Here is a 27,750-nt window from a genome sequence, read left to right as displayed (position 1 = left end):
TTGAAGATGTAAGCAAATTTGGCGCACTAGGTTTGCTTAGATATGCCATAGTGATATTTTTTCTTAAATACACAGTTCTCTCCCTTGAGATTTCACTTGTATTAATTTCCATGTCATTGAAAATAAGAGTGTATTATAAATCTAATTAAAAATATAGTTCTATGTTGTGTAAGCCTTCCTGTCATCTAACAGACAAAATTAGGTGGTTACTACTTTTAGTCAGTTATACTTGACTTAGATATCACCTTTGTATTCCAAATACTTCCAAGCTGCCACTTACCTGCTGTTCTCCTTGTCATACCTTTCTCTCATTCTTCCTGGCTCTCCCTCGAGAGCTGTAGTGTCTCTGGGCTCATTCCTTCACATGTTGGAAAATAGATATACTATATATGGAATTATACATAGAATGGAAGATATCAAATACTTCAGTCTGTATCTGATATATATTTTGAAAAATAGACACCTTAGTTGTAAATTACTCAAATTATCCCCTAGCGTAAATGCATTTAATTTGCTGTGTAATTTCAGTATACAGATCAATATATTAAAAACTTAAGAGTTTGCATGTCCAGTATTTCTGAAGCCATAGCTTCCAACTTCTGAACACCTCATTGCCCCCTCTGGACATAGTGAATATTCAGCAATTACTGATCATAAGAAGGTACATAGTTTATAGTTAATAAAAGCACCCATAATTATTTAACTCTTAGCATTTTAATAACAGTTTTAATTTTAAGGTTAAAAATGCAAACTGCATTTATAATAACTGGTTAGGTAGCATGCTAGTCATTAAGATGAGATTGATTTTCCTGAAATTAATAACTATTAAGCATTCAAAAGGCAAAATATGGAAGCACTCACTAGAATGTATAGGGTACAACTAAAATTCTACTTATTGACCCATGAAATTACAAAACCTGTGTGCATACTTTTAATTTTTAAGATTCATTTGAGAGAACTTTTGTGAATAACATGTAGAGAAAATATGGATAGATAGGCATCTCTTTTAAATTATCTGATGAAGTAGGTGATAAGGAACACAAAATAAATAATTCATGGTAACATTTATTACAATATATCTTCTTAGCATTAGCATAGTAATAAGTACTAGTGATTTACATAGTTGGAGAGATAACACAAATACAAAATTATACTCACACACTCCTGTGCTTTACTCAAAACGAGGCAGATGTTATCTGAGATATTATACTGTCTTTGCCATTATAGCTGAAGTCAGGTTTATTAGAGACCGTGTTATCTTTATTATCTTTAATGTCTTCAATGGGTCAGTTATGAATAGAAGCATTAACTTTGCTTATGACTAAGTTAAACAGAATTTTGGACACCGTACAAAATAAGAACAAGTATTTAAAGTAGCTTTAGAGAAGAGAAGTAGCCTATTAAAGGTATGTCTGATTTGAATAAGAACAAAACAATTAGTGGAGTTATAAGGTTAGAAATGAATGATCATTAGGTTGTTTCTAGTTTTTCACTAATGTAAACATAGCTGAAAGAACATTCTTTGTAGGTCTCCTCACAAACCCATGTGACAATACCTAGTGGAAATGCTGACTCATTAGAGTATTCACATCTTTATTATACATTGTAAATTGCTTTCCACCAGCAGCGGGAAATGACATGAATTTAGTATTTTAATTTGCATATCCCTGGTTAAACAGCTTTTCAAGTTTGTTGGCCATTCAGATTTTTCCTTCTATGAGTTGTCTTCAAATACTTTGCCAAATTTTCAATCGGATTGTTCATTTTCTCTTACAGGTTAATATGAGTTCTTTGTATATTCTGGGCTCTAACAGTTATATGCATCTGAAATACAGGTCCAGAATTCCTTATCCAAAACCTTATCATTGACTTTACAGGAGACCAATGAAAATGTTCACTTAGCTAGAGTGGTGGAAATCATAGAGAGTTAAAAGAATATAAAGAATTAAGTTTGGCAGGCTGAATGGAACCCTGGGACTCAAGATGAAGGGTGACATGTTATGTGAACGAAAGAAGTGGCTTTATTCCATCATGGGTTCCTTTCCTTCATTTCAACAACCCTCATGTTAGCTTTGTTTTTCATATATGTTTAAGGAAAGGCTATTCGGAAGAGAAACCTCAGATTTTTTGTTGTCTTTGCTATTTTTTTTTAAGCACAAGTTTAATCCAGTTATCCATTTGTTTGCTTGAGCTTATGGAAGAATTTAGAAAGAGTTGTTTTAGATAATAACTATAATTTTGGTATGGCACTTAATAGTAAAAACCGAAGCATCTTTAATTTTACTTGAAGTGTGTCAATCATGAAGTCAGAGATGAATTGCTTTTTTCTTTTGAAATTTTTTTTATCGAAGTCTAGTTGACCTACACTATTATATTAGTTTCAGGGGTACTGAGTTGCTCTTTGCTTTTATTGAAAATTAACCTAACTGCTGTTTTATATTTTAAAAAGAAACTTCTAGTGTTTAATAATACTTACATTAAAAAAATACTCTCTATCAAGACTTCAAGAACTATGTCCAGTTGCAACATGGATAATAAATTCAGCATTGTGCTGTATCAGTTTAAAGCAATGCAGATATCACTGGCCAAGGTGAATGTGCAATGCAAGAAAAAGATAACTCTGACATAGCAAGACTACCTTCTGTTCTACATGCCTTCACTGTCCCTGAATCCATCTGGGTATTTCAAGCAGTGTTTTCAGGAATAAGTCAGCCAGAAACTGAAACCTACAATTTTAGTTAGAGTTCATCAAAACCACATTCAAATGAGGTGTAAGTCATAGTGTGTGTGGTAGTGCATCTGAAAAAATATATATAAAAGATGGCGTTACAAACAATGTTCCATACAAGGAAAAGGAGAAAAAGGATATTAATATTAAATTATCCTATTTCATGTACACTGGAAATGAAGACCATGAGGAGACATTCTTTCATTTGCTCATTTATATATTCAATAATTCAGTAGTTCTCAGCCAGGGTTGATTTTATTCTCCAGGGGAATTTGTCAGTGTCTGGAGCCTTTCTTGGTTCCCACACCTGGGGGAGCAGGAAGTGGTACTGGCATCTTGTGAATCAGGACCAGGGATGCTGCAAAACACCCTACAATAAAAGGGCAGCTCCCTACAACAAATCATTGTTCTGATCAAAATGTCAGTCATGCTGAGGTTGAAAAACCCTACTTGAAAATTATACGTTAATCAAAAATACTTTGTTCTGGTTCTAAACCCTGTGAATTATCAAGGAAAATCTAACTGTATATATGGAATATACTTAAATTCATAGAATATATAGTATGGTAATTAAGCATGCAGGGTATGACTCGGACAGACCAGGGTTCAAATCTTATATCTACCATCTCTTAGCTTGTGCCTTAGGCAAGTTTCCTCACCTCTTGTGACTCTAGTTTTTTAATCTGAAAAAAAATGACAGTTAATGTGTGTTGAAAGGCTCTGCAGTAGAGCTTGAGTGAGATTAACTAGGATGATTTATGTTAAGTGCATAGGAGAGTGTTTGTACTTAGTAAATTCTCAATAAGTGGTAGCAGTTAGTATTACTTCTGCATATACTAAATTATTTGATACTGACCTACTATGAATATCCTGGTCACATACCGTATTTCATGGCTGCAAAGACACCATTGATTAGAATATGCATCATTATTTTATCTGTCACTAAGAAAGAGGTGCTGTCAGTTAGATTGTGACACGCCATCATTTATAAAATGTGTCCCAATTTTAGAGCAATTAATTTGTGGAAAGAAAATGTGGGTCCTAGACATGATTATTATAAAGCCCATCAACGAGTCTTCTTAGGTGCAACTGAATGAGGCTCCCAGTAACCACCTTCAGGTTCAAATTCACTTCAAAGGGCACAGGAACAGAAACACAGCTTCCCAGGAAGGCAGGATCAGGCATCTATCTTTAGTGAGAGTAGAATTCACAGTGGTTTGTGCAGCATTCACAGAGCTATACAAGAGATTTTTTTTCCCCCCCGGTATCTGCCCACTCCCAGATGACAGGTCAGGTGCAAAGGAAGGAGACTCACATAGAGGTGCTGGGTCAACTCTGGCCTGGAAGCCTAATGTGCCCCAGGAGCCAATGTCTTATGACACAGGTAGAGTTTCCAAGATCCATGAAAGATACATGCTCAGTTACAAGAGTTACTACATTTAGGGGTTCCCCCAAACTGTGGCTTTCCATTTAACATTTGTAGTTCATCAGTAGAACTCCCAAGCCAGGTCTTTATTTGTTTATTTATTTTTTTAGCAGTAGCGATGTTGCCCACTAACACAGTTGACATTCCAACTTTGTCAGATTTCCATGTAGAAAACAGCTAGAAAGTTCTTCAGAGGTCAACTTTTCATGCAGAGAGGTAATGCTATCTGTAATTCTCAGACACTGAAATACTAAAACTCAGAGACTTGCTCCAACTCATGAATCACTAAGTCTAGAACCCAGATGTTCTTGCCCCTCATCTGATTACTTCCAACAACACTGTAATACACTGAAGCAGGACTCAGCACACTACAGTGCAAGGGACAAAATTCAGTCCACCACCTGGTTTTGTACATAAAGTGTTATTGGAACACAGTTATGCTCATTTGTTTACATTACCTATGTTTGCTTTCACAGTACACCGGTCAGGTGTGACAGGAGTCAGGTATGACAGGAACCATGTGGCTTATGAAGCCTAAGGATTTACTGTCTGGCCCCTTATAGAAAATGTTTGTTGAGCCCTGCTCTAAGGTCGAACTATAAATTGTTTGACTGTCTCAATGAGTCTGTATGAGGAGATAAAAGGCAAAATATGTTTCTCATGTTTTATCTTTAAAAATAACTACATGTATCAGTGTTTGGCTAACTTTTTCTGAAAAGGATCAGATAGCAAAGGCTTTGGAATGTACTTTAGGATTTTGGGGCCATGTGGTGTCTGTTGAAAATAACCACTGCATACCAGGATCAGAACTTACGGAGCTGGGCTTAAGAGCCCACAGTCTTTATTCCTAAGGACTTAGGAACGTAGTAAAACCTGGGGAGCACCACTTTCAGTAAATGACTCTGGCTAAAGTATTGCTTTAACCAGATCAGAGATTTAGTCCTCATTCAAAAACTGTATGTATAAAGAGTTTCAGAGTAAGTGTATTAGGTTTCCACAAGCAAGTACTTCCTTCCAAACACTGTAGCTTCAACTAACTCCCTTGGGAATTTGCTTATAACTACTGTCTCTTCCCTACATCCCTCCAGTTGAATCTTCACACAGCAGCCAGAATCATCTGTTAAGAAAATAAATCCAGTCACATCACTCCTGTGCTGAAAACCCTCTTACAGGGCCTAATCTCAGAGTAATGGCAAGCGTCCTCAGGTAGTTGCCCTGAAGGGCCTACCCTTCCCAGCCTCTCTGGCTTGCTTCCTGCTACTCTCCCCGTGCTCACCAGGCTCCCACTCACCCGGGCTTCCTCATTTTTTTTTTTTTTTCTCACTAAACATGCCAGACACACCGCTGCTCCTGGGCCTTTGCACTCATGGTTTCCTCTGCATGGATCGCTCTTCTCTGAGATAGCTGCTCGATTCATTCTTTCACTTCCAACTAATCTTTATTCAAAGACCACCTTCTCAGTGAGGCTTTCCCCTCCACACCTTCTCAAATGTGCCCCTCCCATCTTTCCTTACCCCACACATATAATCTATCTCTACGTGATGCTTTTCTTTTTTTCTCTTTAGCACTTTTCACCTTCTGAGGTACCATAATTTATATTTTATTGTCCGTCATCCCCATTAGAAGGCAAGCTTCATGCGAACAGGAAAATCTTGTCTGTTTCATTCACTGTTAAATATCCATTGCCTAAGCTATTTATAACACAAGAAGTGTTCTTATATTTAGTCAGTATTTATTGAATGAATTAATACGTTGGGGTTTGTTGGTAAGATATCATTCGTCAGAATAATTCTGCCCCAAAGACTCTGAAACCCCTTCTTCGTGAGTGGAGGGCTTCTAAGTGTGGCTTCTGAATATCAGTCTCATTACTTGATGGTCACATCTATGTCCACTCTCTTATTGGCCTTGAACAGTCCAAGTATGTACCTTGGTAGATTATATCTTCTTGGTTTCATAATACTTGCCACTTTAAAAAAAATCAATACTGCATTATACTTTGTATATTTGGACAGATTATTTTTGAAATCCATAAATCTCTAAATCAGAACAAAGCCTCCCTTTGGTGGGCTGCCCTTGATTAGCTCAGAATGGAAAGACAGAACCTATCATTCTTTGTCAATCAGCTTGGCACGTACTTGACAGCATGCAGTTACAGTGAAGGAGAGCTGCGTTGCTGTGGTCTCACAAACCTAATTGTAGATAAATAAAAGAACAGTCACCCAGTATGAGGGGAAAGAGAAACGCAGCTGCACAATGTTGTGTTTTTCCAACCATCAGCCTTCATTTGTCAGAGTCTGCCTGACAATCTAGGCCAGAGAAATCAGGCTCTAACACAATATTGGTCCATTTCATTTTTCTTTCCTTGCTACCCTTTTTAGCAAGCAGTTTGCATGTGGAATGAGAGATGGTACAGCCGAAATGTGTGCCCGGTGTACATTTATTTTAAAGGCTTACTTTGGTTTTTCATCCCAGGAACCCATATGTTTGTTTGTTTGTTCGACTGTTTCACTAGAATATTGTAATTGTTAGCTCTTGCTGCAGCAACAAATAGCCCCAAATCTCAGTGACTTCTAAAAACAAACATTTGTTACTCATGTGTCTGTAGATCAGCTGCATCTTTACTTCACACTGCGGATCACGTTCAGGTTTCCTTATAATAAATTGTGGATCTGCTTCAAATGTCTTCTTATTGCAGAACCCAGGCTGAAAGAGCCACTCATATATGGTACATTATTCTCTCATGGTAGAAGACCGGAACTGAGGGTACTAGCTGATCTTGAATTGTCTTTAAAGACCCAGCTCACAGCTGTCATACAGGCTCTTCTGCTCACAGTTCATGGATCAAAGTAAGGCACATGGTAAAGACCAAAGTCAGTGGGGAGGAAAGTGTATTCATTCACAGCGTAGCCATGTTTGTAGAGTGAGCAAATAATAATGAAGTAATAAACCAGTTGTAGTATTCACCAACATCTTAGAATTTCCGTAGTTTCAAAAATGCACTTTTTTACATTTCAGCTTCTCTGAAATTGAGCTATATCTCATAATAGTGTCTACAAAATCATTCTTTAACCTTCTTAGCAGTTCATAAAATAATAGTCGTTCTTAGAATCCATGATATCTTAGAGTTCATAGAAAAATTGTTGATTGTGGAGATTGACAAAATAGCCAAATGGCAGGAAATACTCTATAAATTAGAAAACGAAGGTAATGGTCACTTAAGTTTGCTAAGGAAAAAGTTGACATTTTTACTCGAGCTTTTTTTTTTGCCAGTGGCAGCATACATATCTCATTCACACCAGCTTATTTGAATGAAAAACCATGCATTAGTAGTAGGTTCTTTATCTCTCTATTCATATATTCATATACATTCATTTTAGAACATCCATTCAAATGCAAAGTGTGATTCCCTCATTCAAAACCCTTTTGTGGGGTCTCCACTAAGGTTCTGAGGGTAGTGTAAGAGATCCTTATTTCCTGGCTCTTGCCTTCTATTCCTGTACCATTTCTTCCCATTGCCCTGGCATGGGATCACCATCCTGCCTCTGGCTCCTATCTTTGCAGATCCCAGATTCCCTCTTGCAGTACTTTATATCATCTATTCCTTTTGTCAGCCAGGTGCATGAGCTCTCTGTGTTCCAAGCCTTTGCTCAAGCCTTTCTTCAGCTGTGAGGCCGGCCCCCACCCTCTCGTCCCTCAACTCAGAACTTATCAATTCCTTCTCTATGCCCCCCCTGGACTTTGCACTTTGCTGGCTGTTCTACTTGTTGCCTTGTAAGTTTAATATGTGATCGTTTCTCTTTATCCTTCACAAAGGACTATGTTATGCCCTGTAGTATTCAGTTCCCAGCCAAGACTTTGAAATAGAGTAAATACTCCTTCCATGTTTGTCAAATGAACAAAGAATGAGTGAATGTTGGAACATATGTGAGAGGCTGTTTATATCCTCCTTACATGGTGATAGATAGCATACCATATATACATATTATTCATGTGTTATGAGGCTAGCAATAGGTAAAATGATGGAGACACGATTAAAAATTAAAAAAAATAAAACGAGGCAAAATGCCTCTCTGTTACACTTTCCTTGGGGCAACTTTCTAGTTAAAGACAAATGTGGGGGTGCCTGGGTGGCTCAGTTGGTTAAGCGACTGCCTTGGGCTCAGGTCATGATCCTGGAGTCCCAGGATCGAGTCCTGCATCGGGCTCCCTGCTCGGCAGGGAGTCTGCTTCTCCCTCTGACCCTCCTCCCTCTCATGCTCTCTGTCTCTCATTCTCTCTCTCTCAAATAAATAAATAAAATCTTTAAAAAAAAAAAAAGACAAATGTGTATAATCAGCATAATATGAAATGAGAAATATAATAGTGACGTCAATTTTTAGCAAATGTAAGTGTGCGTTAATTTGCATTGGAATTGCTGCTTTCCCCCCCACAGGTGTTGTCTTTTTTCTTCACTGACCTTTGATTTGTGGCCCGTCAGACCAACAACTCCCCAATGAGTAATACTGTTTCATAAGAAATAACTAAGACTGAAGGTGCTTAGACTGTCACTCCATTTGGAAAACCTGTGAGGGCTAGATTTTAAAATACACCATGATATTCTCCTAGTGATTATTAATGAAGGATTACTCTCTATTCTCTAATTACTACAAATTATTTTCTTAAAATTATGCATGAGACTGTAGTGAGCTGTCAGTTCTGTGAAATGAGGAAATCAAACTCTAGTCACATCATAAGGGTCTTGACTCCTGGTGAACAATCTTACACTGTAGGGGATATATTAAGAATAAGGCAGAGGAAAATTAAAAAAAAAAAAAAAACAACCCTAAATGGGAAGGTGCTATTATTAGAGGTTAGGTGGGTTGTTTTTTTTTTTGGTTGAAATTCTATCAAGACTTTCTTGTCTGAATGTTCTTTGAAGTTGAACACTTTCTACTTACAAAAACTGGCCACTATAATTAGCTATGTTTCCATTTTAGTGGTGACCTCCTTCACCTTATCTTAAATCATATAAAGATGTAAGTCCATTCGTGAGATAAAAGGTTTACTCAAACCAATTCTCTGACCTGGATAGCATCAGTTTGGCAATCATAAACCCACAAAGAGACACCCTTGGTGCATTTTAAAGGCTATGTGAGAATTTATTTCTTTTCTATGGGAAGAGACCAGATTTTCTCTCACTTACACCCTAGAAGGTTCTTACAGAATGTACTGGAGTTGAAGAGGAAGAGGAAAAAAATAGCATGGTATTAAGAGAGGCGACTGCCAATTTTGGAGCGCGTACACACATGATATAAACAGCCGAGGGACGGGTGGAGTGGACGTTTAGTGGCATACATTTCCTGGTTATAATCTCAACTCTGCCACTTGCAGACCATGTGGTTTTGGACAACTGACCCAATTTCCCTCAGTCTCAGCATCTGTAAAATTAGATAATACCCTTTCTGTGGGAGTGTTAAGCATGAGGGAAAAAATGTATGAAACACACACTGTTTGACACATAGTAAACTGTTAGCAACTCTGGTTTGTAAATATTATTACAGCAGTTAATATCATTATAGCAGTTTCTTGACATTTTCCTCACAGCTAGGGATTGTAGCAGCATTTTTTACTTTTGTGTAGTCCCGTGCTTCGGCTGGGGTTGTTTGCTCTGCTGTGCTTTTCAACTTCTCTGTGTCAAGCTTTCATTGCATGGAGAGATACCAAATCTTTTTTTTAATTTAATTCACTTATACTTCCATTTTTTCTCACACTAAGGAAAAATACGCTAAAGAGTATTTTAAGTGAATTTAACTGGATTTACTACAGCTGACCCTTCAAGCAGTAATATTTGACCCTGAACAACTAACCTACATTTTATTTAATAAATTCACACCGCAAATAAATGTAGTGAGGTAAATTGTAGAATTTTATTTTCACAAATGGCCTTTGTGAAGTGATTTATCAAAGGTACATGTAATTAGATATCAGGTTCTCCAAAACATTGCCAAGAAATAACAACAAAGAATTTAGAGCTGAACGTGATTCTTTTGCCATTGCTCTATTTCTGTGGGACTAAGGGTAAATCTCATCCAGGTACTTAAACTCTTCATTATTTCATTGAAGGACAAAGAGATGACATTAGTGGTGATAGAAGGACATGCTAATAGGAAACATTTCTATAAAGGGAAATGATGTGACTTTGCAGTACTCATTCATCAGAGGACTAAATCTGGGGCTAACTTGATGGCCTGAAGAGGAAATATCTTACCTTCTGCAGGTGCAAACCAGGGACATTTCACAAGACGTGCCAACTTTTCCTCAGTTCATCTAGCAAGCACCTGCTTCAGATTCGGCTCTGAGTAATATCTGGGCTGCCCTAATGTCAGACTTGCTGCTGTTCATGTTCATTTGCCAATGAAAATTGCATGAATTAGAATGTGTTTATTTCCTAAGGGAATTCCTTGTGATAAAAAATGCAGTCTCCTAACTCTTCTGAATAGTAGCATCAGTGCATTGCAATCTTTAGAACTATTTATTTGGGATTGCAGAAGAGGGGCAGGGAGAGAAAAATATTAGTGTTCATCATTTGGCTGCATACCTGATACATCGGCAGAATTATTGACTATTTGTGATAATTTTCGGAAGGTATAGAATTTATACCGGGTGCGCTTATAAGCAGTTTTCAAGGAAGAAATACTCAATTCTCACAAAGTCCACGCTGAATTTGAACTCATTACAAGTTCACAAGATTTTTTTAAAATAACTTTTAGAATTTTTTTTTATCATTCAGAAAGTTCTTATAATTTTAGGTCCTGTTTTCCTCCGTAATTATTGTTCCTAAAGGTGGTGTGTGCATGTTCGCGTTGCACGCATACTCATCAAGGCACAGGGCTAGTCTTAATGTTATAGACACTTTTAACTCAAGTGCCCACCTTCCACTGGTATTTATTATAATGAGAGCTAAAGAAATGATCCCTTTCATGAGTATGTGCCGAACATGCATAAACTGTAAGACACCCTATTGTGCCCTATAAGTTACAGTGATTTGGGTTCAGAGGACTCCCTGCCCTGATGGGCTGAGAGAGAAAGATACAAATGGAGTATATAAAGGAAGCAGTGGCATGAAGACATGTACACACAGCAGTGCTGGGAGGCTCCAGGGTAGGGGAGGGAGGAAGGGAGATATGGGTTAATCAGGAGTTGCTATCTAGGGAAGATTGCCCAGGCCCTGACTGACGCCTGACATTGATTAATCGATATTCCATCCTAGTGTTTAACAAGTGTTTCAACCAAAAAGTCTTCTGTAATATTTAACTTCACTTCCTTCAGCTTCAATGTATGCACATTTGTTTTGTTCTCTCTTCAAGCCAGCCAGACAGTAGCCAATAACAGAATACTTTATATTCATATCTAAAGAGGTTTTTGTTTGTTTGTTTGTTTGGTCATTCTTCAGTCTTCTCTAGACTAAGGGGAAACAAACTTTTTTAAATAAATCGTTCCTCAAAAGGCCTATTTAATTTGACTGCTTAATAATTAATAAGCCTTGGCATGGTGCTTTAAGTGTTTACTCTTCGGAAAGAAGCTTAATCTTGACAGTGATGTGGTAAGAATTACTTGGTTTTATTTCAAAGCTGAATTTTGGATCCAAAGCCCAAAAGAATCCTGTTAAAATAAGAAGTTTGTAAAGTAAAATGAACGTTAGGATTACTGGGATTATTGGAGCTAACGATAGCATTTATCTATATTAATCATATTCGTAAGTCCTATTTCTCATTATTGCATTTGAGATTTATTTTTTTGAAAAACAAAGTTAGTGTTTGTGTTTCTATTTAGTAGTATTGGAGTAGAATTCAAGGAGATTTGGGATAAATATTTTCAACTTTACTATGTTCCACAACGACCTCTATTTCTTTTCTCTGCACCAAAGCTACCTTTTTGTGCCCCGATGTACCATGCAGAAATTGATCCGCAATACATGTGGAGTCTCCAAGGGTATATTTAAATTTAGTAATTTTATTGCCAACTGTGAAGTTAATCTGCACTGTATGTGTTCCCTTTCCCCAGGAAATTGAAGTAGCAGTTCAAGCTAAACAGCCGGATGTGGAAGGGATTTTGTCTAAAGGGCAGCATTTGTACAAGGAAAAACCAGCCACCCAGCCAGTGAAGGTAATGAAGCAACCTCTAGCAATATCCATTACTTCATAATGGGTTATGCTTCCCCTGTTGTACATTCGCCATTGACGTGGTCTATTTATAATCAATGAAATAACTTGTAAAGAAATATTGTCCATACCGCAATAGCAGAGGCTGAGCTGTCTTTTTGATCAACATATCCTATTCATATATTTGTGATCTTAAGGCTATTAACGAGTCATTGCATTAAAGGACTCATTTCTGTCCTGGTGTGCTACCATCAATGCAGAAAGTGGTCCCACCTTCAAGGTAGATTAAATTCTTTGAGGCTTTATTGCTTTGCTTGCCAGCCTTGATGCTTTTCATATTGTTTGGCTTAATTCGAATCAAGCTACTGCATCATACTGTCTGTCTCCAACAGCTGTAAAGAATCACAATATGGTCCGTGACCTTTCTTTTCTCTGTGACACTCTTTTCTTATGAAAGAGGAAAATTGGCATTCAGGCTCTAGTACTTTATTGGGTCAAGAATTTTTAGTGAAATGTCTGTAATTGCTTCTCTCTTTGGTAAAAAGCTGTCCAGGGAGAAAGGTTTCTCCTTCTTTCCTTTCCTCATGTACATTTTGAAGTCTGGGACACATTTATTCACAGGCTATTACACGAGGAGAGAAATGGAGAGCCAGCTCAGTTTTCGAAAAATAGCTAATCAGTGGCTTCCATTTGCAAATGAGAATGCAGTGATAAATAGACGTTAGGTATAGGTTACCTTATTTTCTCTACCTGACCAAAATTATAATGTGTCCCATTATGATGGAGGTTCCCAAGAGCCTGGAACGGTGGCTGTTTATTGATCAGTCCCGGTTTCTCTGGCTAACATTGCAGGCTGAGATTTAGTGAGCCTCGCCCTCATGTTTAAAACTGCTCTAAAACAGTACAGGTCAATAACCTCATTATACAGAACTAGTTTGTCCTTGCAAACAACATTACCATGACTTAGACTCTGTCTCTAAGGTCACTGATTATGCTTGGCCCAAGCTTCATTTCTAGAAAATTGTTTGTTTTTCTTTGAGTTTACAAGGGGCCTTTCCTTAGGTAAATGTAAAGTTTTAGTCTAAACATACAATGTCCAAACACCGGATGCTAAAAGGCACAGATTTGTGTGTAGAAACTGATAGACATTTATTCAGGAATACCTTGTTACCGTTCCTAGTATCCAGATAATAATAATAATAATAAATAATCATCATCATTTGCATCCAGTTCCAAGGCTGGTATGATAATTTTCATGGAGCAACACTGTGTTCAGTATTTAGATTGAAGAGCTGGAGAAGGTCCCAAAAGCAGCAAATTTCAGGGTTTCTGCTGATGCTCTGACGAAAGCCGGTCCCTAAGCAGACACTTTCCTTGGTTAACAGAGTGACTCTCCTAGTAAGCAATGAAACAAACAAACGGACCATTCCAGAGGTCTACTCTGTCTACTCTTGCTTGCTTCTCAAAGACTTGATGCAGGGTTTGGCACACTTGTTACACATTACAGATATGCACTGAAATTGTCTTTCACTTCTCTGCCTTTGTTAAAAAAAAAAAAAAAAAAACAGAGGGAAAATTCTTAATTGAAAGTCAACGAGAAAATTTTTATCTTAATTATATGTAAACAATCCAAGCAGTTGATGCTAACATCACACCTCCCACTCAAGCCTTCAACTCCTGGGCCACTTGGAGATCAGAACCGTGTCTTAGTGAGCATTATCTACTTTCTGCCTTCGCATTACTGATATAAAAGGGGAATTAGCTTTCTGAAATAAAAGGAAGAGCAAGGAGGTGCTAACTTTCCTTCTCATCTGCATTCCTTAAAACCATTTTGTAGAGTGAGCACTTTCTTTCCTTCTGGTCTCTCTCTCTCCTTCCACATTTCCTTTTAAGTCAGCTCATTTTGGAGACCTAGAACTTAAGTGAAAACTCATTCTGGTTCTATCATTTATCCCTTGGGTTTCGAGGAGAATCAACCTATCAAGTTGATAGAGGCAGAAGGGCAAGATTGACTTGGGAGAGTGGGGGTGTGGAGAAATAGTTGATTCACATGCAACTTTTCATATGGACCATGACCTTGGAAACACCTGAACATGAGCTGGGGTTTGTGGGAGCCTGAAACACTAGAGGCTCAGAAACCACCTCATAGTTCAGGATATGGAATCCAGCACAGCAAGACGACAAGCTGTAGAGACTGTTTAAATCTCTGCATGGATCAAAAACCTCTTTTTCAAGGTCAGGGGATGATTTTTCTGACGTGTGATCCATTGCTCTGAAAATACATACATAAAGCCCCTTTCAATTTTCATTTTATATATCCAGGTTTAAAAATTGTGCTATTCCTAACGCCTTTTCTCCTTAACATCCAGGTTTCTCACCCCTTCATAGAAGGGAAAGGGGTCTGAGTAGCCTGTAGCATATTTTCATGAAAAAGTTTGGTTCTGTTTTGGGAGGAAGATTCATTTGGAAATGATAAGTTATGGAGAAGAAAGTGATATATACATATACGTACACACATACATAAGATCTAGTGTTTAAATGGATAATTAGTATATCCTCCGCTTACAGACGTTCTAATTGAGGACATAGCAGAGCATGATTCTGTTTCTTAGGAAACTGTCTATTGGCACCTCCACACGCTGCATCAGACAGCCTGTCTGTCCGGCTCCTGTGCTCACCTCCCAAGCTGAGTTCTCTTTGGGAGCTGGCCTCATCCCTGTTGAGTTTTTTTCCCCTTTTCCCTCACTTCATCAAGTTCTCTAGGATTCCTTTAACGTTCAGAGATAGTAAATTTTTAGTTTCCTTTTTTGTCATCCCCAACTAACCCACTTCCTTATTTTCTTTGAGAATTTCCCGTTAAAGGTCAAATATATTGTTACGAGACAGTTCTACTAATGACATAAACGTAGCACTAGATCTCTGATGCAAAATTACTGGAAAATTTTTAGAATAATGTGACTGAAGAAATAAGCATTCTTGTTTTGCTTTCTATCTCCTCTTTCTCCCCCCTACACATGCTCATGCACACACACACACACACGCACAGTTTTCTTTCATTTGATTTGTATCTGGTTCCTTCATCTTCCGAAAGTGAAGATGAGTCAGATAAATTAGATAAATTGTTAAACATTTTGCTTAAGTTATCCCTTTGGTAATAATATTTTATGATAATGCTGCTGATGGAATCTTTTTTAATACATTCCACTTTCCACAGAGTAATTTTGCAGTTTAAAAGCAGCAATTACAACTGCCATCAGTAACAACAATATTGACAACCACTAAAAAAAAAAAAAAAAAGGCAGTTATTTGGTTTTTAAGGTGTTTTCTTTTTTAACTCTCTCTTGAACTAAAGCAGTTAGAAGACATTTTCTTCTATTGATACTCGTTCTTTAACTCAACGTGCAACCCTACTCTTTCTATTAAAATGTTTTCAATGTGTATATGTATTTTGGAATACTTATATCAACTTCTGTATATCAGAAGTGAGAGCATCATTGAAATTTAAAATGTCTTGGTTACTTGCTGAAGTGATGAGATGAAGACAGCTGGTTTGCTTTGCTAACTTTTTAGATTATAAAAACAAAATCTGGTTACCATGAATCTAATGATATATTTTACTAATGTTCTTGAATTCCTTTTTAAATGTAACAGAAAACGTAAGGTGTTCAGGGCCTTCTGGATTTGGCCGAAATGTTCCACCCCATCCTTTAACACAAAAGAATTGCCATAGACGAATGGTCAAGAGGGCAGTTATAATCTCCCAGGCATCATTTCCTCAAATAGTAGCTGCAGAATGACAGCATCATTAGTCATTTTCAATTAAAGTCAGTCACAACCAGGGATGTTTCATTTTCCCAGCTGTTTTGTTGTTAATTAACTAGATTAAGCTTGTTTTTTCCCAGCAAGTTTGTTCTACTGCTACTATCAACATCATAACATTTCCAAGAACTTCCTTAGGGTTTATTTGTTTGCCTGATAATTTTTAATACATTGTGACAGATGTGTGTCTGAAGATTTTTAGATGGTATAGCAGGTTGAATGGTGTGTCTTATTGGTCAAAATCTTGCCTAACGAAATATTACATTTATAACAATATTTGGCTTTCATACATGCTCTGTCAGGCACATGATCTAGTTTATCTGGTGCAATGTTTTTTATAACATCAGAAATCAGTAGAGAGATAACAGTCCTAAGTCTGTCCCCCTGGAATGAATAGGTCCATTTTGACTCACGCATTTGGTGAACATAATTTCCATGTCAGTGCTTATAGAAAAAGTTGGGAGAAGAATACAGAAAGAAAGTAACAATATTGGAGATATTTGATAATTTATTAATACATGAGTAGCAGACTTTCTTTTTTTTTCAGAATTTCATTTTTTAAGCATATAAGTTAGGTTTACAACTGAGGAAAAGTCTTTGACTGTGAGAGGCTGAATAAATGCTAATTATATATGCTTGAAAATAAGGAGAGCCCCACCTTCCCACAGGGAAAATAAGATTTATAATAGATTTTTGAGCAACTTATGAACATTTAGGAATGAGAATGAGATTGCAAATGTCGGATTATATTTAATTTCTTAATTGAACAGCATTTCCATCTTTTAAATCTCATTTTACAGAATAACTCACTTTTGAGAAATATTGCTTTTGCCGTGTTATATTTTATGAAACAGGTTCACTCACACTCTTCATATGTATATTCCAGAATTCTAGAGCTCACCATCTTCCTTCTAAGTTATTTGCAAAATGGAAGGCACAGTTTGAATTCCCGTATGATGCCATTAAACCTGTCCATCCGAAGACTACTAGGAACATACCTATAATGAAAAAGTTAGGATTTTTAGCTTACCGCAGCAAGGGAGAAATCTTTCCAGGGAGACTGTGGGGCATCTCAGTAAGAGGGGGTTAGAAAGAGCTGCTTATGGGGTTCGGTTGGCTAGATGATTCTCAAGAGGGATTAGGGAAATGGAAGCCCATTTGGATTAGATGCTGTCAACAGAGTCAGTGTGGTGATTGGGTATCTTTAATTGGGTGACTTAATAATGATTTTTATCTAGAAGGTGAGGGGATTGAAGCGGGACAGAGCTGTGACTGTTGAAGTAGCAGTGCTTTATATTAGTCCTTTTTGTGGTGGCAGAGTGGCCTCATCTCTGTATTGTTGACACATGGCCCTTTTTTTTTTTTTTACTTTTTTTTTCCAGCTTTTTTTGTTCACAATAATACAAACAAGACAGAAGAGACATTATGAGGGCTCTAATAATATGAGTCAACTCATGTCTGAGGAAATACTTGGAGGGAAGGTCTCACTTGAGGCTTACTCAGTAGCTTGTGCTGGAACTGGGCAAGCATTTAGAGATTTGAATTTCACTCCTGGCCCCCAGTTGTATTAACTGCATTCATAAAGATAGACATAGAGACATATATGTCTCAATTACAACATTCACATGCATGTCTGTGTACATAGAGCCATGGGTGGATTCAGTTATTTATGTGGCCAATATTAATTTCTTGCCAGATACTGACACAGGAGAAACATGTAAGATTTTTAGATTTGGAAAATCCCAAACTCGCATGGAGTTTAAAACTGTATTCTGTTTTAAATTTAAAAAGGAAAGCTATACTCTGAAATCATTTTTTTTTCTTATGCTTATTTTCTGCTCTTGGTAAAGAATAAATTTCACATTGTTTGAGATAATTGTCTTAACATTTAATGATTATATACAAGCAGCTTTTATATCATGGAACATAATGCTCAGCTGCAAAGGTCCCCTCTAATGAAACTCAGTTTACCATTTTTAAGAAATGCTCTCCAAGTTTCTCCCTCTGGGTAAAATAGGAATCTCCTACGATGGCCGATTTTTGAGGGGCTCTTGTGGGGAAAGCCTGGGGTCTGCAATGGACTTAGCATGTTCAAAATTTTCAAATTCTGGAAATCTAATCCAGGAATGGGACTTGATCATTATTATCCCCACTCATTTTATATTTAAAGATGTTGAAATTTAGACATATATTTCATTCCCTTAAATCTGGTTGAAGAGTATTAACATGGTGAAGAAATCATTACCTTCTATAGATTTGTACTGAGCCCTACTTCAAGTTCGTTATGTGAGGAACGCTGCATTACTCACTGCAACCAAATGTGTTTTCCTACCTGAAAGGAGTTGACGGCCTGATAGCAAAGATGGGAGAGTAGAAAATTTGGGCACTTGCCAGAGGACCAAAAAGCAAAAGCAAACCAGACCAACAAACAAAACTTCTGTAATACATAGATCATCAAATTCAACTCTGAAGTACGTGCGAGACTTAAAGAAGTTGAGAGAATATTTTTGTCACCAGCTGAATCAAAATCTATTGCTAATCATTATGAAAGTTTGGGGAATATACAATTCTGAGCTTACTGCATTTTTGACACCGAACAGGGTCCTCAGATGTTTGTGGTACATCGGGGGCTCTTCTTCATTTTTTTAAATTTCTGCATTTGAAATTATACCCATTGAAATTTACCCATCTGAAAATAACAGTGGGCAAGATAACATTCGAATAAATGAATAGACTGTTCTGAATGTATATATTAATAAAAGGGAACTGAATATATAAACATGGTATTTTTAGGATAACCAAAACCTTGTTCTTTATGCATTGAAATATTTTTATTTTAATATTTTAATGCAAATTTTTATTGACCATCTTCTGTTTTGCTTCATTAAGTAGTGCATAATAACTAACCAACAATTTGATAGTACTTTGCAGTTCATGGAGTTCTTTTCTCATCAAATATCTCATTTAGTTTCTCCAACAAAGCTATGAGTCAAGTGGTGGTGTTATCTCCACGTTTCAAGGATGATAAATCTGAGTGACCTATCCGATTTGCCAACTATCATGTAAGCCGTAGCAATGAGTTAAGGCTGAAATCTGGGACTTCTAATTCTAAAACACGATGGAATTGAAGCTTTTCCTTATTTTCAGGAGCATCGTTATAAATGTCAATTACCATTCTGTTTTGTTGTGCACTGATGCACATGGAATATGAAGTTTAATACAATTGAGAGCCAGATGAAATAGTTTGCTTTTAGAAGCCAGATTGTAAGATAACTACATATCTTTAAATATTAGAAGCAAACTCAATGCGGTGAGAGGCTTACACTATGAGAAGAAAGTTGAACCTAAGGCTATCGTAGGAACAGAAAGCTCCCGTCTCTCCTTGGCCACACTGGAGCCATATGCTCATTGAGTGAAAGCGAGGGCAGATGCCAGCAGTATTGAAATCAGTCTGTAATCATGCAGTCTCTTTGTCTCAGCACATGTAGGTGACTTCCTGTAAGTTAAATGATGTATGATGAGACCTCACCGTATGTTGCCCTGTTAGCCCTTCCAGAAATGACCAAGACCTCTACATTTTCTCAATATCTACTTTTATGTTTATTATCTCCTCCCTATTATCTGTTGCTACTTTTTGTTATCAGCATGGTTATTCTTAATATTCTGTCCTTGTGAAGTCACTGCAACTTTGCAAGGGAAACAGGAGACCAAATCTGTATTAATTCATTAGCTTTTTTATAATATTTAATTCTCAGCGTTTAGCTCTGAGATCAGAATAGAAAAATATCTTCCACATGACGTGACTTTCAATGGTAGTATTCCTCACTGATCAGAGGTATTGTTTGTTTCCTTTTGGATTCAAGACTTATGTTTCAATAAATAAAGAGTTATATTCATTGATGTGATAATAAATGTTTCACAACATGCACTGTGGACTAAAAAAAATTAAAAGCCCTGGTTTGCTGTCATGTCAGACACAATAGACATAAGGAACCTCAAGAGCAGAGATGATATAAATTAGGAAGTGATGAATTTTTAGTATTTGTTTTAGGACTTATTCCCTTGGCAGCTTTTGTTAAATGGGATTTCTTTTGTTTTTTTTTTTAAGATTTTATTTATTTATTTGACAGAGATAGACACAGCGAGAGAGGGAACACAAGCAGGGGGAGTGGGAGAGGGAGAAGCAGGCTTCCCGCGGAGCAGGGAGCCCGATGCGGGGCTCGATCCCAGGACCCTGGGATCATGACCTGAGCCGAAGGCAGGTGCTTAACGACTGAGCCACTGAGGCACCCCTTAAGTGGGATTTCTTAAGAGAATTAAGTGCTACAGAAAATGACTTAAGGACCAATTTTCTTATTTCTTTCAAGGATGGTGCATATCCAGTCGATTGTCAATGCTTAGATAACTCATTGGGTATAATGATCACCGTAGGCTTTGGTTCTGGACAATCAGCATCAGCATCAACTAGAAAATTGTAAGCAGTGCAAGTTCTTGGGTCCCACCCAAGATCTACTGAATCTAGAACTCTGGGGCTGGGGCCCAGCTCTCAGTGGTTTCACACAGCCTCCAGGGGACTCTGATGATCCTAAAGTATGAGAACTGCTGCTCCAGGGCATTAGGACTAATTCTCTACCACCACTCCCCTCCCCGCCAGTCCACTGAAAAAGTTTTCCCTAGGACCTTAGACTTCTTTGCTTCCAGCCAGCAGAAAGGGTAGAGAAGCCTCACAGATTCTTTAAAAGCCTCAGCCCAGACCTGACATCTATTACTTCTGTTCACATTCCACTGGCAATAACTAACCATATGGCTAACCACTGGTGTACTGGACTCACCTCCTATCTGCTCATCAGGGTCTTTTGTCAAATTTTCAGGCTTTTTGTGAGCCACTTGCCATCTGGGTCAAGGGAAACTGGCTATGGTGGGAGTATTGCCACCCCAGAAATTGGCAAACACGAAAATTAGGATTTTTTTTTTCCAGAGAGTCAGTTGTTATACCAGCACGCTGCTGGTCACATACAGGCTTGGTGACTCCACGGGGAGCCCTGCAGCTGAAATGACACTTCAGAATTGTCCTGCTCTGAGCAAAATGGGCCGAGCCTTTATACCCTCACCTTGGTCATTGAATGAGGGCTGCCCTGGGAAGGGCTTGCTCTGCAGCTGAGATAGTCCCTGAAGGACCACTCTGCCATCTTTTCCACCATTTGGGACAGGAGTCCTTCCTTGAAGTGAACTCTGAGTGTCCTATCCCCATGTGTACCCCAGCCTCTCCCTTTGAGAGGTGCTAATATAATCGATCTGGGGTGAGCCAGGACATGACGATATTTTTTAATGTTCTCTGGATAATTCTTCTATGCAACCACACTAGATACTCTTCAAGAGGGTCAAGACAGTTGCTGAGATGACAATGTTTTTTGTCTGCGTTTGTTTTCTATTCATTAAGGTTTGCGCTCTACTTCCTTTAAATGAAATTGTGCCTGGATTTGTAGGGTGGTTGGCTAAAATAATTATAATACCTTTGAAAGGAGCTGTACCTAGAAAAATTAATTTAGAAGTAAAATACAATAGAAATACAATAATGTATTCACAAAATGAATTCATAACAACATGAGTTATCTTCAAGACGTTAATGAAATAAATAACACCTATGCTTTTCTTTTCAAGAGAAAGCTGGAAGATCTGAGCTCTGATTGGAAGGCGGTAACCCACTTACTTCAAGAGCTGAGGGCAAAGCAGCCTGGCCCAGCTCCTGGACTGAGCACTGTCGGAGCCCGTAAGTATGCCCGATCACATGCTGTTTGGCGGCAGCCATTTCAGAAGCACAACAGTGAGGTGATCTCTGGATATAAGGGAAAATCGGCTGCAGTTATGAAAATAGGAATAAGCTTTAGTGTTATTTACTATGCAAAATGCCTTAGAGCAGGTTCCTTGGAAATGGACTCTGATTCGGAGTGCGGGATGACAAAAGTATATTGGGGTGTGTTCTCCGGAGCTACACCTATGACAAAGAAAGGTACAAGGGAGTAGACGATGGAAGAGGCTGAAGGGTCATTTGACTGTAATAGAGGGAGCCTGAGAGTGGGGCTGACTCTGCAGGCTGTCCGGATTGGCAAGGAGAGGGATGGCCTTTGTATTCCTGAACCAGCCAGTCATTGCCCATTTGGGGGCTGCCTAGTGGGGTGAAAGGGAGACCTTGAAAGAGTATTTCTGGGGCTGAATTCCTAGTGAGGAATACCAGCAACAACCAATACTCCCAGCAGCAGGGATGGGTGTGTTGTTCCTGAAGAGGGGATCAGGGTGGGGTACCTGAGTACCAACTAACGCTAGGTACGTGAGGATTCTGTCTCAGTGAATCCTCTATCATTTGGACAGTATTCTTCAAATATGCCGATGCAAATCGCTGAAACCACAGGAATGCACATGGTCCTCCTGCCCCACCCCCATCCCTTTGGAAAACAATTTTAAGAGCTCTTCCATGTTTGGTTCAGGAAAAAGAAAAGTAGACCCTGACTACCAAAAGCAGACTAGGGAAGGAATGTTTCTTCATTTAGCCCAGCTTTGACTTGTTTGTCCTGAATACTTTCAGTTTATTTTACTTCACTTTTTATTCATCTGTTAATGGAAGGTATGCATAAAATCTCGTGGCAGTGTTAATGCTGGCTTTGGATCTCGGGAAAGGAACCAGAAAACTTGGCTGTGCTAGTTCTGTAATTAGGCAAAATTAAAAACATCTTGGGGGCGCAGGAGGGGGTGGTGGGGGTTGGGGGGGCGTTGTTTGTATTTTTGCCTTGTCTATTTTTCAAAGATCAAATGATTGAAGTATTAAAGCCTGGTGACTGGTTCTTGAAGTAAAGATGATTTTTATTTTATATCAAGTAGAAATAAACCACACTGGTAATATCACACCCTGGGGAGCACACTGATAATTCAATAGAAGGCATAAGTAGCGTTTGGGTTAAAAGAGGTCATAGAGGGGGCGCCTGGGTGGCTCAGTCGTTAAGCGGCTGCCTTTGGCTCGGGTCCTGATCCCAGGGTCCTGGGATCGAGCCCCGCATCGGGCTCCCTGCTCCGTGGGAAGCCTGCTTCTCCCTCTCCCACTCCCCCTGCTTGTGTTCCCTCTCTCGCTGTGTCTCTGTCCAATAAATAAATCTTTAAAAAAAAAAAAAAAGAGGTCATAGAATCTAGGGACAGTGTGTCTCGTGTGTCCCCTGGGGTTTCTGAGTCCTCATCAGAGTTCCATTTCATGACATTGGAAACTTGAAAAAAGATATGCAAGCATTCTTGTTTTGTTTTGCTTTTGCTTTGTTTTGTTTGGTTTTGTTTTGTCAATCTGGGACACTAAAATTGCTATGTCAGCGTTTATCTTCAAGTAATTGTATCAGGCTTATTTCTTTTTATGACCTGTAATTTTTGGTTCCCTCAGCACATATGCATAGCTTAGTTCCTATATAATCATTTATTGGTGTTTGTTCTCTAGCTTTCTCTGGTATGTTCAGCCTCACTCTGTAACTCTGTAAAAAGATTGGGCTCCAATGATCTGTTTATAAGTTTGTTGAACTCTGAACATAATTATGGGTTTATGCTCCTACTTAAGCCACTTTACACATGGTAGGAAGCTTGTTAAGCGAGGGCATGGAAATCTATTTAACCTATAAAGTACCTAAATGTAACAATAATGTTTGTAATGGAAAATGCATTTCAAATTCCAGTATGGATTTCCAACAACACAGGTAATTTATTCACTTGTTAAGTATTTATTGAGTAATTTTCGTGTAGTGGGCATCATACGGGGTGCTGAGAATAATAAATCAAATAAGGTAATCTCTCCGTTCATGAAACGTGTACTCTGACTGGAAGAGAATAATAATGAGCTAATAAAGAAGAAAAATAGATACAATCTCGATACTGTCAGGTGTTCCATAGTGCAGTCTATAGATTGACATCAAATGGGCACTTGTTAGAAATGCAGAATCTCAGGCCTTACCCCAGACCCAGTGAATCAGAATCTGCATTTTAATAGGCTCCCCAGGTGATTCGGTGTACACACTGAAGTTTGAGAAATGCAGTTAAGGAGAACAAGAGACCAGGGTAGGAGAGAAAGGGAGTGGGAATGAAGACATAATTGTCTGTAGTTTGGTCAGGAAAGCTTTTCTACTAAGAGAACATTTGAGAACATCAGGAAGCTGATAGAAGTGAGGAGGTGAGCTATGCATTTATGTGGGGGAAACTATTCTAGTAGGCACAGAGAGAACAGAGCAAAGGCCTTGAAGTAGCGCAAGATGGGGGAATATCAAAAAGACCAGTGATACCAGAGCAGAGGGCGAGGGGACATGTGGCCGAAGCACTGGGTGACAGCATCTTTCCCAACTCCTGCCCTACTTCCTTCTCCCCCACCTAAGAGTCCCACCTCCCCCTACTCCCTCCACGTTGCTAGTAGGGAGAGTCTGGGAATGCCCTCAAGCTCCAAGCCACTGGGGAGAGCTGGTGGAGTTGGTATGAGAGCTGGAGAAGAACTGAGGGAGAGAGGAATTTTCTCAAAAGCAGGGGCTTTTCATCCCCTGTAGCAAACTGAAGCAACGCTGGGCATAAAGCAAAAATGTGAAATGCACAGTTGAATGAAAAGCATCAATAAGGAGGCTGGTAGATCCAGAGCCGCTTTTATTCAAATGGAACATTCTTCTTTCTTTAATATGGTGGTTTAAACATCAGAATTAAGAATTATTTATATTCCTGACTTCCAGAAAGTTAATCGGGAATAAATACAATATAAAAAAGGAGAATCTAATTTGTAGGATACTTCATATATATGATTATTACCTCATGGACTATGTTGTAATACAGTATATTTTTAGAACTCATCATAGCAAGTTTTCTCCATTGCACTTCTGCTGTGCTACTCACTTTTCCATATATGCTTTCATCTTCAAAATAATTGCAAAATACATAAATGTGCAATTTTTATAAGGTGAATATCCCACGGCTTGGAGAGGAAAATAGCTAGATTAAGACCACACAGCTGGGAAGAAACAGAGCCAGGATTCCAATCCAAATATGTCAGGCTCCAAAGCCTGTGTTTTGTTTTGTTTTGTTTTGTTTTGTTTTTTGCTGTGCCTTGCACTATCTCTCCGTCCAAGAAGCTAATGGAAATTCTAGATATGGAAACAGCTAGCCAGCAGTTAATGTTATTTAACTCAATCTTGGATGTATGAGGAATAAAAGTGAGATATGTTGCTGTGTTTTTTCTACTTAAGGAGTAGAAGAAATCAATTTATTCTGTTTGAATTTCTTAGAGCTATTGAACTCTGAACCTGGAATAATCATTGAAATTTTCATCTGGCTGAATATTTTTTATGTGTGTAGAAACTGAGGCCCCAAGGGCTTTTTTAAAAAATACTAAACTAAGCTCCCTTATGGCTGCCTACTTAAATTATATAATATGATAAGGCGATCCTGCCTGAGCCATACAAATTGTTTCAATTTATAAGATAAATAGGCATGCTGGAAAAAAAAAAAAAAAAAACTTTTTTACAGTCACTGTTGCTTGGATAGCTGAGTGTATCAGTTACCTGTCTCTACATAAAAGCACCACAAATGTAATGGCCTAATACAAAAGGTATTTACCTGCTCATGATTCTGTGGGTTTGCAGTTTGGGCTGTGATGAGCCAGATGGTGATTCTGAAGGTCTTGCTAGGGGTCGCTCATGGGCATGCAGTTCTCTGGTGCCTTAACAGGAGCTAGATAGTCGAAAACGGACTCACTCAAATATCTGATAGCCAGGGGCACCTGGGTGGCTCAGTCAGTGAAGCGGCTGCCTTCGGCTCAGGTCATAATCCCGGGGCCCTGGGATCGAGCCGCGTGTCAGGCCTCCCCGCTCAGTAGGGGATCTACTTCTCTCTTTCCTTCTGTCCCTTCCCCCCACTTGCGCTTGCTCTCTCACATGTCCTCTCTCTCTCTTAAATAATAAATAAAATCTTTAAAAAAATTATCTGCTAGTCGGCTGTTGGCTGGAGAACCTTGGTTCTTCACAAGGCCTCTCCTCCAGTAGGCTGGACCGGGCTTTCATTGTATGGCATCCTCAGGACAGTGTATCAAGAGGGTGAGAGCGGGAGCCACAGGATTTCTTGACACCTAGACTCTGGAATTCATACAACATCACTTCTGCTCCATTCTGTTGGCAGAGCACGTTGTGAGGCCAGCCCAGACTCAGGGAGTGGAGAGATACACCATCTCTTGAAAGAAGAGCTGCAGTGTTATTGCAAAGGGGCTGCATACATGGATGGGAGATGTTATCGGGGCCCTCTTTTCACACAAGTGACATTGGGGAAAAGTGGGGAAAGCCAAGATAAAAGTCCTGGTCTATATCCATTGTCCTATGCCAATGGTTCTTGAGCTTTACCTTCATGAAAATCACCCATTTCTCATTAAAGCACACATTGTTAGGCTTCCACCCCAGCGTCACTGAGTCAGGAGATCTGGGGTGAGGCCTGAGAGCTTGCACCTCTCAGAAGTCCCCAGGTGGTGCTACTGGTCCTGGGGTTGCACATTCAGAACTACCAGCATGGGCCTGAGTGGTGACAGGAAGGAGTTCATCCGTACTCCTGTGTGCAACGTGGAGCAGCATTTGAGTGAGATCCAGCGCTGTGGATGCCAGAGGGAACTCCATGATATTTTAGCACCTCCACTTCTCTCCCCACCCCCACAAACTCTGTAACTTGAAAGTTCAAGAAGATGGACTAAGCACTAAGCCCAGGCAGCTTTGGCCTAGCCGAGCAGCTCAGAAATCTAAGGGAAGAATAGCCACACTTATACAGAGCTTCCCTAGAGATTCTCGGGAACATTTAGGTAGACAGGACTTCGTATGGGACTGAAGGACTTCATGGCAGATGGAGGCAAAGAGCCAGCAAATCTGGTTGTAAATGTCAATGCGAATCCTTTCTTATCCACAAGCTGCTGGGGCTGGGAACGTTCACATTCCACAATACCCGATTTAGCAGTTTCGAAATAAACTGCATATAGAAGATACTAATGTGAAAACTCCAAATCAGGATATTGGAGTTCTTCAGATGTCCCAGGGTAATAACTATGAAATGAATGACCATTGTATATATAGACACATAGAAGAGCCCGCCGTTAATAGAGGTTTCTAATTGATTAAACACTGGTAAAACCAATCCCTTCCTGTAATTAATTTTGGAGAGAGCAAGTCTCAAGTGTAATCATGAAAGTGCTGCATTAGAGGTCAAGAAGCCTAAATTCTAATCTCACTTGTGCTATCAACTTTTTGTAAAGAGCCAGCTAGTAAATATTTTCAGCTTTGTGGGTCATGCAATCAACTTTGTTACTGTATATTCAAAGCAGCTATACCATAGACAATACATAAATAAACAGACATGACTGTGGTCCATTAACACTTTAAGAAACCCAAAGGGGGCAGGTGGGTCCAAATTACCTGGCTCTTATCCCCTCAGCACTAGTCCTTCCTATAAACCCCAAGGCTTCTAAATTCAAGTACCTGTTCCACAGGAGAAGCTCACCCACTTGCAGAGCAGGTTAGAAGTGCTGGGGAGAAAACATCCCTGGGACAGCATTCAACCACTCATAGACAGGAAGGGATGGATAAATATCTCATCTTCACTTC

The 27,750-nt window shown here is 38.8% G+C and overlaps 1 protein-coding gene across 10 annotated transcripts in view; it reads left to right on the top strand.

The window, feature by feature from the left end:
- The window catches only part of DMD (dystrophin), a 2,113,108-nt gene that overhangs the window by 1,412,450 nt on the left and 672,908 nt on the right, over positions 1-27,750 (top strand). For all 10 annotated transcript variants that reach the window (XM_064573900.1, XM_064573902.1, XM_064573903.1 and 7 more), the window contains 2 exons: positions 12,198-12,299; positions 21,776-21,884. In XM_064573900.1, coding sequence (XP_064429970.1) covers positions 12,198-12,299; positions 21,776-21,884 — 211 coding nt within the window. The remainder of the gene's footprint in view (positions 1-12,197; positions 12,300-21,775; positions 21,885-27,750) is intronic.

Source organism: Mirounga angustirostris, unplaced genomic scaffold (assembly GCF_029215605.1).
Source record: "Mirounga angustirostris isolate CCGP_5_RB_7025 unplaced genomic scaffold, mMirAng1.0.hap1 SCAF_11, whole genome shotgun sequence".
NCBI lineage: Eukaryota > Metazoa > Chordata > Mammalia > Carnivora > Phocidae > Mirounga > Mirounga angustirostris.
The sequence above is the reverse complement of the archived record's forward strand: the minus strand, read 5'-3'. Positions and strand labels throughout refer to the sequence as shown.